Source organism: Mustela erminea, chromosome 13 (assembly GCF_009829155.1).
Source record: "Mustela erminea isolate mMusErm1 chromosome 13, mMusErm1.Pri, whole genome shotgun sequence".
Taxonomy (NCBI): Eukaryota; Metazoa; Chordata; class Mammalia; order Carnivora; family Mustelidae; genus Mustela; species Mustela erminea.
The window spans coordinates 75,182,817-75,193,426 of NC_045626.1; the positions used below are offsets into that span (position 1 = coordinate 75,182,817).

The window sequence follows — 10,610 nt, forward strand, 5'->3', positions numbered from 1 at the left end:
AGTATCATCAAATAGCTGCTCTTCCCACTCCTGCTCTAATGCTTGACTCCCTGAGTCCCAAGTGGGACTATCCTGTTTGGTGGGTTTCTGCAGCAAGGTCCTAGCAAGCTGGCCCTTGTTCAGAAAATCACTAATTCTGCCCGCCTTTCCTCTCCTCCGAGTGGCCCGGGAGCTGAGGCTGGTGTCCTGAGAGGTGTGCTGTGCCGCCCACCTCCCGGGTCCCACCCTCACTCTGCACCAGCTCTTGCCACAGCTGGGGACATGGAGCTCCGTTCCCCCTGCCTTCCCTGTCCATCTTCTGAGACAGCTGTGATTCACAAGGAGGACCACTCAGAAATGCGTTCCCATATCCAGAGGGTTTGTTTTTCCTGTGTTCTAATACAAACGAAAAGGGAAGTCCCAGCTACCGACCTCCAGACCGAATGTTAATTACTCGTGAATTTCTCCCACTCAAAGCAAATATACATAAAGACAGATGATACAAAACATCTGTCTGGGATGGTGATGTGTCCATCAGTCTGAAATGTCATCGGGTGGATGGCAGGATGAAGAGCAGGAGAAGCGTGGATAAGAAGGTACATGAAGGACAGCCTGCCTTTACTGGCCAGAGCTGGATTGAATGGGTGAGGTTCTCCAGGGAATAGGACCTGGAGACAAGCACTCATTCATTTGTTCGAATCTTATTTGCTAACTACGGTGCCAGGTTGGTGAGGGCTTCCACTGCAAGGGGACCGCGCTTCCTCTCCCCTCGCCGCTTAGCACCTGCTTAGCAATCTCAGTAGAGGTCCAGCTCCTCAGAGAAGCCTTCCCTCTGGGGAGCACTTTGAGGTCATCCCTCTCCATCCTGACACGTGTCACTCAGTTTGCTGGTTCACATGCGACCCTCTGAGGGCAGGGACTGTCTTCTTCTCAGCCCCTGTGCCTGACCCAACTCCTGACATGTGACAGGCGCTCCCTAAATGAGTCGGATGGGAGAATTTGCTCCTGCTCTGTTGCCCCCTGGGCTCTGAAAGGTGGTCTTCAATCTCCTACTGGGGGACGTTCTGCCACGTTTTAGAACATTAGGTTCTAAAGGTTTTAGGAGAAAACTTTGGTCAGAACTTCGGGAAAATTTCTGGGTCAAGAGTTCAGATCTCACCGGTTGAGCTGGAAGCCAGCCCCAGGAATCCTGATTCTACAGGAAATCCAGCCTGCCACCTCCCCAACCACACGCTCTCCATGTGCCCCCCTGCAGCCTCTAGGAATCCTGCCTGGGTTTCTTTACGATTCCTCCAGTGTGGGACCACCCCAGGACATCTTACCTTGGGGGACTTAGGTCTGTGAGACGGGATGGGACTAGGCCCTGACGGTCAGGGCCGTGGGCAGGGGGCAGGGAGAAGCATGGGCCAGCAGCCCTTTGCCAAGAGGCCTTTGTTTTAGGCCAGCTTGGGAATCTCACAGCTAAACCGCTGTTCGCCTCAGCCCGTAGGACCCTGTTGTCTGTCGATGGGAGTGTGAGGGAGGTGTGAGCAGTTGTCCTGCCTTCGGAAGGGCCCGAGGTGGAGACGCACATCACATTCGCCTAGAGGGAGATGACTTTCCTCAGAAAACAGTGCCGACATGTTCCCCATTGGTAATAAAACCCACCTCAGCCTGGTGCCCTCATCTGGGACTGTGCTTGGGTCTGTACTGGTTTTTGCCTTCGACAACCTCACTCTGAAGACCACAGCCAATGGCTGGATGGTGGTTCTTTGGAGTCACACTGTGTTCATGCTAAAAGGGAAGAGCCCTGTTTCCAGACTACATATTCCCCAAGCACAGATTCTTTCTAAAAGGGACAGGAAAGGAGAGGCGTGCAATGGTGAAGGTGGGTTTGAGAGGGCTCTGCTCCTGACCATGCTGTGCTGGTTGTGTGGCCAGAGATTTGCCCAGGATCGTAGTCCTGTAGCCTCTGGAAAGTTGGGTTCAGCCCTGTAACCACCACTGTATACGCCCTGGTGGGTTCCAAGAGGCCTGCGTTGCTGCGTTAACTGAACGAGGGGCACTGCCTCTGCAGTGCCTGCCCAGCCCCACTCCAGCCCCTCCTCGTATTTTGTGGCCTCCGGCTCGCTGTTGTATACTCACGATGTTCTTATCCCCTTTCAGCACGATGCTATATTTGGGATCCTTAACAAGGTGAAGCCTTCCTACAAGTCCTGTGCTGACTGCGTGTACCCTATAGCCAGCGGGGCTCCCGAGGCCTTCAGGGAGCGGGGTGAGAACCCCGGAGCTCCTGCCATCTGTACCCAGCCAACCTTCCTGCCGCACCTCACATCCTCCCCTGTGGCCCACACATCCAGCAGGTCCCGAGCTTTAGAGAAACTGGCCTCTGGCCCCAGCGAAAGTCCCCCATTCCTACCACCAGCAGGCTCAAGGAGGTCAGACATCGGTGGCTCCGGGGCCGCAGCTGCCCCAGAAATACCAGCTAGCCTTCTGGAACCTTCCAGAGAAACCCAAAAAGTCCTGCCAAAGTCCCCCCTTTTGAAGAATTCTCACTGTGATAAGAATCCTCCAAGCATGGACATAGCGAAGGATGACTCACCACCCAAGAAAGACCCGAAACCTGCCAAGGACCTGCGGCTTCTGTTCAGCAAAGAATCCGAGAAGCCGACAAGCAACAGCTACCTGATGCAGCACCAGGAATCCATCATTCAGCTGCAAAAGGCGGGCTTGGTCCGAAAGCACACCAAAGAACTGGAGAGGCTGAAGGGCACGCCCGCAGACCCTGTGTCTCCCTGCAGGGATGGCCCCGCCAGCAGGTTAGAAACCAGCATCCCTGAGGAGAACCCTGATCTGGCTCCTGTCCCTCCGCTGGGGCCCCCAGCTCTGCCCAGCCTCTCGGGGAGTGATGAGAAGTCAGAGGCCATCCCCACTCCATTTGAAGTCGCCCCACCCAAGAGCCCCGGTCCCTTCCTCTGCCGCCTGGATCACACCAGTCACTTCTCAAAAGACTTCCTGAAGACCATCTGCTACACCCCCACGTCGTCCTCAATGAGCTCCAACCTGACGCGGAGCTCCAGCAGCGACAGCATCCACAGCGTCCGAGGCAAGCCGGGCCTGGTGAAGCAGCGGACGCAGGAGATCGAGACCCGGCTCCGGCTGGCGGGCCTCACCGTCTCATCCCCACTGAAACGCTCACACTCTCTGGCCAAGCTCGGAAGTCTCAACTTCTCAACAGAAGACCTGTCCAGTGAGCCAGATGCGTCCACCCTCACCGACTCCCGGGACGCCCAGTGGAGCGAGTCTTCCTTCTTGCGTGAGCCCCAGGTAGCCCCAAGGAACCCAGCTGCGACCTCTCGGCCATCAGGGAAACCTGCTTCAGAACACTTGAGAAGCCCCTCGTGGACAAGCAGAAGCTGACCGGCCTCTTGCTGTATTTACTCGGATGTGCGTTTCCACCGGTCCCTCCCTGTGTCTCACTGTGGGTTTCGGCTGTGATGTCTCCTAAACAAGTGACATTCTAACTCTTCCTGCTCTTGCTGCAGAGAGGAGGAGAGGAAAAAGAAGAACCCAGCACAAGGAGAAGGGGGGGTGCCAGTCAGGTGGCCCGGGAGAGCCAGAAGCCATTGGCCAGTAGATATAGAACTCTGCTCCCCAAGCCCTGTGTTTTCAGGAAGAATCCTGTTTTTAAAAAGAGCATACACAGACATGCACACACTCCCCAAACACTGCGTGTGCACCGTGAAGGCTCCACGACCACGGCGCACATTCCTAGCTCATTCAGGCCCTCACAGGGAAGCCCTTGGATGGCAGTATGAAGTCCTACCTCTGTTCTTGCTGTGCTTTTTATTTTTTAAAATATAGTCGTGACCAAGGCTCTTTCCAGGGAATAATGCTGTGTCAGAAAAGGTTTTTCCAAAAAAGATTTTTTTTTTAATTCTTACTTTTTCGCTGGGGACCCCCAAAAAAGTCCTAAGTTGACTACGCGCAACACCGCTAGGTAAAGTCAGAACAGGCTGTCGAATGCTGTTGTTGGACCAACCCTGTGGTGCGTGGAGATGATCGGTGCAGCTGAGTTCCTTGTCCTGGTGTGTGGTCCCAGCAGAGTGGCGTGCGTCCGGCCAGTACTGGGGTGAGGAGGGGATGTGTATATGTGACGTCCTCAGTCATTGCTAATGGTGACGTGTAAGTTGCCCCCAGTCTGGGGAGAAGGACCCACAGAGCATCACTGCGTCTCCTCTGCTGCTCAACCCGATGTGGTTGCCTTGAGGCTTTGAGAGAGCTCGAGTGTGTGTGGCGGGGGTGGTGGGTCTGAGACAGGGATTGTCCTGCCAGGAGCACTTGGGCACTTGAGGTTACAGGAACAGGTTCAGGGAGGAAAGGGGGCTCTAAGCAGTCATGAGCCGCTCTGCTGGCCCCTCTCTCGGAATAGCCCTGCCACAGCTTCTCGGAGAAATGAGACCATTGAAAAGCTTCATAGATGTTTACAGTCACCGCTTCCTTTGATGACGTACTGCTCCATGTCTCTCGCCCTTCCTGGCAGTGAGGACAGAGTGGAAGAGGGCTCTGTACTCCTGGCCGGGGGTCTGGGGGGCCCCTTTCAGAATCAGGTGAGCTGCACCCATCACGTAGCCACGGGATCCGGGCATGGATGGAGGGAGTCTGCTGGTGTTGGTCAGTAAGACAGGCTGTTGAAAGCATTTTGGAGAGAGAGAGGGAGAAAAATAAAAGATGCTTGGTAGTAAGACAGAAAGGTTTCATCCAGGGAGTCCGCAAACTCTGGTAACAGACCCTTGAGCTAAGAAGCTTTTATATTTTTAAGGACTTGTTAAAAACAACAATCTAATATGCAGCAGGGACCGTGTAGCCTGCACAGGCTGAGATACTCCCGATCCAGCCCTTTAGAGAAAAGGTTCGCTAACTCTTGGTTCCACAACACAGGGCTGCCCAGGGCCCTCCAGAAAGAAACTGCCAAATTCGAAGGCCTGCCCTGCCCCTTGGACACCTCAGGCCCAGGCCTTGTCTTCTCCTGACCCAGACCTTGCCCGCCCAACCCCCATGTGCTGTCCCGCAGGGTAGGGGTTGGCCCGGAGGTGCTGGCCGATAGTTGCCCAAAGTATGATGTGCACTCAGCCGTCCGCTGGATTTATTCAGTCAAACTAGAAGCCCTTGGCGCTGACCACTCTCCAAAAGTGGCTGAAGGAGCTGCCATCTCGGATCTTACAGTGGTCAGATCTGGGTTAGGGTTAGGGCACCACAGGCAGGGTTTTCAGGAACGAGGGCAGATGGGGCGGGGGGCAGGGGGTGGTGGTGGTCCACGTTTCAGCTAGTGGTGGAGTTTGTGCAGAAACACCCTCTCCAGGAACTTTTCCTCACCAATGTTGTTGATTTTTGTTTTGTTTTTTAAATCATAATGTTATTTGATAGGAATTTGTTTTCCCACCCCTGTCATTCAAAATCACCTTAAAGGGTGATTATCTACTACTTCTTAGAATCCCTGTTGGGTTCCCCTCTTGCTTCCTGCCCCCAGCCAAAAGAAAGATCATTCTCAAAAAACATACCGAGTTCAGTATATGTTTTGCCAAATGAAACTTCGCATTGTGGCTCCATTTTTGTGTCAAACGTTCCTTTAGATTTGATGCTTGACAGGCTTACGTTGCTCTTCTAACCTCATGTGTCTGGTGTGTGGGAACAATATATTTTTGCAAACTTTAATTTTGAAAGCGTAGAAGGAGAATTACAAATTTGGCTTTTGGCGACCCTGTTGTTTGCACAAGCACGGCTTGTATGTCAGGTCTACACAGACCAGGGCCCAGGGCCCCATCATCAAAGCTAAATGGGGGTGTTCTTGATTGGATGGCTAGCACTCTGGCCGGGAGGAAAGGATACGGACTTTTCTCCAAGACCCACATCACCAAGAGCGCTCTTCCAGGCTCAGGGGCACCCTGGCAAACAGACTCACCCTGACCTTTGAAAAGAAAGCCTGTGCTGTAAGCTACGCCACATCTGGACCAGCGTTCCGTCTGCCTGGGATCTTGCTGATGGCGAACATGCTGAACGTGGGAGGTCCACGCGGGAGGCAGGGAGTTTCTGCTTTGAAAGTCATTGATCCTGATGACCACCATCTTCAGGGAATGTCCTTGTTAAAATAGAGAACGGAAGTTTTCGAGATCCGCTGGATGATCTCCCTGAGTCTTGAACTGCCTCTCTTGTGCCGCCTCACCTCTGTCTCTCTCACTGTAACTCGTGCGACATGCTGCAAGTTAGACTCAACTTCCCTAGATCTTCAACTTGCTTCAGTCCAGGTGGGGTGGGGGCTGCTGCTTGTCAAGCTTTGTTACGTATGAGGGGGAACCTGGATCTGGGGAGAGGAGGAACCACACTGCCCTCTGATCATGATTCGATAATGCCCATTCCGGTTTCTTTGCCTTGGAGCTACTTTTGGGGGTCAGAGCGATGCTGAAGAACTTAAGCACAAGGCTTCTTGCTCTTGGCATTCCCTGTTTCTTTGATCTCTTCGAGGGGACCCATGCTGACCTCTAGGTGCCGAACTGCACGCTCCTGGGCAGTGACACCCATTTGTCATGTGTGAGATCACTCACCAGCTGCTCACGGTGGCCGCACCGTCCAGCCTTCCCTTCTGTGTCCCCCCACCCCTCTAGCCAAAAACCATTCCATCTCATTCGAAAGCCTTTTCTCTCCTATATAAGCCCAGAGGATGATACAGGGTGGAGCCAAAGTCACAATAGAATTAGCATCTTGAGGCCGGCCCTGTCCTTGGGCGCTCTTGTCTCCACACGGGCCAGAACCCAAAAGATTCAGGACTCCTCCTCCTCCCCTGGGGCCATTTCTCCCCAGTGAGAAGAAGTGATGCATCATTTAGGCAAGGTCACACAAACAACCTTACCCAGGGTGTCTGAAGAAAGACGTGCTCTCTGTTGACCAGAAACGCTTTGTTCTGGAATACTTTCCACCCAGCCCTCCTCTGGCTGGCCACCTAGCAGAGCTTCCCCAGACCCAGTGAGGGCAACCACGTGACCTCTGGCAGGAGAGCTAGGCAGGCCAAGGAATTTGTGATGCTGGGCACAGTGAGGGTGCACCTGCCCCGCTCCCATCCTGCAGGCTCTTGCCAACGCTGCATGCCAAACAAAGGAGTTGGTTGACACCCCCTCCCCGTGCTGACTACTTGGTCTTTTCATTGTGTGCCCTGCAGCTGAAAACCTATGTGTATGAACTCACTCTGCATACATACACGCATATATATATGCAACTTGAAGCAGACCATCTCACGGGCCACTTCTCTCCCATCGACACACACACTGTGTCCCCCGAGTACAAAGTGGATCACCTTGAACGATACAGAGTGGGGCCATGTGCAGCAATACTCTCCATAGACCTGGACATTGACCACCACCCCCCCAACACACACACCCTTTTGTCTAGCCCCGGGCCCCGGCTTCGGTCCATCTCTGCCACAGGAGTCTTTACAACCAGCCCCTTTGCTGTCCTTTGTGTTGGCCTTGCCACACAAGAAGGTGGCTGCTTCCTCCCTCCTTTTTCCGACACTGTAATTATTGTTTTACAATTGAGTGCCTTAATAATAGTTTACAAATACTGAGTATTTATGGGAAACTGGTAAGCTCGCACCTTCTGTGATTGGGCCTTTGCCTTGGCGATGGTTGGCGTGAGGGCTGGAGCTTGCCCTACCCCATGCTTGTGCTCATCTGCTGTGCAGTCCTATGCAGGGGGGGGGGTCCTCCCCACTCCACCACTGTCTCAGGAGCATTGGTGGTTCCTGCAGGTGAGGCTGGCGCTTGCTCACTGTGTGTTCCACGGTAGCAAGGAAAGCACAGAATTTGGTTCGCTAGCCAGCCAGGGGGTGGCACCGTCCCCCTTCCCCCCCATTGCACAATTGTGCTCTTTAAATAGAAAAGTGTTACCACCTAGGCCTCCCTGTGTTTCCTCCTCTGCTGGTGTCCTGAGCTTGCTGCCACCAAATGTGGGGACAGACACCAGCCCCTGCGAAATGAGGAGCTAAGATGAGTTCTCTGGTTTTCAGAAGCTGCCAGTGGGTTCCAGCGTGTTGCGTTAAGATATTGATGATTTTTTTTATTCTATTTTTCTTCATGTTTTTTTTTATATTATATATTTAAAAGGCAGTATCTTTTGTACTGTGAATTTGCAGTAGAAGATGCATAATGCACTTTTTTTTTTTTACTTCTGTTGGTGTGTACTGTAATAGTCTGTGTGCTTCTTGTGATGAAAATAAACTTGTTCTTTATAAACGTCTGACGGCGTGTGAACTCGTGCAAAAGGAAGCTGCTGCTTCAGTCGTTGCCAAGACAGTCAACATACCCGCACCATCCTGACAGCCAGTCTTTACTGAGCACCTGCCTTGTGCTCAGTGGTATAAAAACCCAGACACATTAGACAGAAGAAAGAACCAAGGAAGCCAATGTTAGCTCCTCCAGGAATGGTCTTGTTTTTCCTCCCGATTTGATGAGTAAGGAAGCAGGCCTGCTTGTGGGTGGTCATTTGGATACCCAAAAAAACCTATCCCTGCCAGGGTGGGACTTGGGCTCTGGGTGGGCACCTCTTACATGAAAGCAGAAAGCTAGAGTGTGTTCAGCACCACCGCCTGAGCTAGTCCAGCCACACACTGTGGGAGAGGAGACTGTGGAGGCTAATGATTGCTGGTGGCCAAAGCAGGAATCCCAGGGTACCTCAGTTGCTGCCCACAACAAAGGCTTCTCTCGTGCCCAGGCTACAGTGCACTGCAGGTCAGGACCTTTTGGTGGCACTCCTTCTTTGGTGACTCATGAAGCTGAACTACTCTCATTTTTCTTTTTCTGTTTATTTTTTTATTTTTATTTTTTTATTATTATTATTAAGGCCACTCTCATTTTTAAACCCTGCTATCTTGGTGTTCTTTGCTCTGGCTGTGCAGTCAGGGGAAAGAGCATGGGGCCTCACGTTCACTCTTCACTGCCTTTAGATGTGATACACCTGTGTTTATGCTGTAATGGGCGAGACCTAGTCACGTGGTTCCCACACCCCAGCTGCCAGGACCACTGGGAGATGTGACGTACACACATGTTTGGCGGGCACTACTGTTGACCACAAGTACCTTGGCATGACCACTCAATTCCAGTGCCTGTGGATCCCAAGAAACCTTTCGTTGCATTCACCTCAGCTTACTGTGTCTGTCACCTGGACTCACAGGAGACTGATGAATAAACCAGAATGCAAACAGATTACTTGAGAGCAAGACTTGAAGCTGTCAAGCAAGTCCCAAGTACTCTCACTTGCACACTGAGTCCTCGAGACAAAATCAACATTTGAAGCCAAATTATGGTTAGGAATTGTTTATGGAGTATGAAATCAAAGCAAAAGATTAAGGAAGGGGGTGATTCCTGTGGTTAGTGTCAGCACGCTGCAGGGCAGTCCTTTCTGCAAGACGTTTGTGAAACCAAACCCCTGAGGGTCATGGTTCAGGACAGTCTTCATCATTGGCAAGGCTGGGGATGCCTCCTAAATTCTCTCCAGGCTTCAAACATGAATCAGAGCCTGGGGAGCGAGGCCCAGCACTCCGTGTGCTCCTGATGGATTCCCTGGGAATTCTAACGGCCAAGCACAAAAACCATCAAAATAAGAGTGTGATGCAATGGGGCAGGCTTCCACTTTGCTAGCTATGCTCACATTCCACACATGCTTCCTCAAGACAACACCCACATCCCCCTAATGGAACCCGGGCGTTCCCAAAACTCACCAGATACTCCACTTACCCAGGGTCCTAGGAGAACATTCCTCTCATTGGCTGATTTTACCCTGGTTTCGTTCTCAGAGTAATGAGCCTGAGGTTGAGTGTAATCCCAGGTAGTTTTGTAGAGGAGGACTCCTTGCTTGCTTGTGTTGATGCCTGGAGAAGCCCCTTTTGGCGAGGCACTTGCAGGAGGCTCCAGAAGGCAGGGCTTGGAGAATGACTGGTGTTTCAGAAGGATTCGAATCAGGGTCCTGAGGCTCTTTCTAAAGATGTGTGCCAACAGCATCCTGAGTGAGCCCTGCCCAGAAAACACCAGCCACACATCCTGTACCCTAGCCCAAGGGAGAAGATTCTACTAGCCCTTCTGTGTCCCTGTCACTTTCCATCAGGAATCCCCGAGTCCCCCAGACAGCCCTGTTGGTGTGATCTGCAGCTCATGCTGAAGAAACAGGCCTGCAGAGGGCAAGTGGTTTGCGTACGGTCACATCTGGGAAGTGGTGAAGCCAGTGGGTATGGCTTCCTCCCCACATGAAAACTTTCCCAGGGCTGTCCCCACCCCAGAAGTAGAAAAAGCAGCCCAAAGATGCATCTTGGTCTCCCTATAGGTATTAGCAAGAAAACACAGGAGTCAGGAATGAAGCCTCTAGCCCCTGGAAAAACCTGACCCACATCATGCTCCAAAGGCTATCTGGACAACACAAAGTGTGTGTCTCTCTCCCAAATCCTGTCCACCATTGTTTGCCTTCAAAGGGAAACCGCTTGTGCATCCTGGAGTATAGTTGTAAAGGGTCCCCTTTCAGCTCAAAAGTCCTCTTGTCATCAACTGATACAGCAAATAAAATGTTGGTGTTTACTGGAGCAGCCTCCCAGCAAAGGAAAGGAGGCCTAA

The 10,610-nt window shown here is 52.3% G+C and overlaps 1 protein-coding gene across 2 annotated transcripts in view; it reads left to right on the top strand.

Moving 5' to 3' along the window:
* SSH1 (slingshot protein phosphatase 1) overlaps positions 1–8,247 on the top strand; it is a 60,393-nt gene extending 52,146 nt beyond the window's left edge. For both annotated transcript variants that reach the window (XM_032309354.1, XM_032309355.1), the window contains one exon: positions 2,125–8,247. In XM_032309354.1, the coding sequence (XP_032165245.1) occupies positions 2,125–3,378 (1,254 nt within the window). In that variant the 3' untranslated portion in view covers positions 3,379–8,247. The remainder of the gene's footprint in view (positions 1–2,124) is intronic.
* The last annotated feature ends 2,363 nt before the right edge of the window (positions 8,248–10,610 follow it).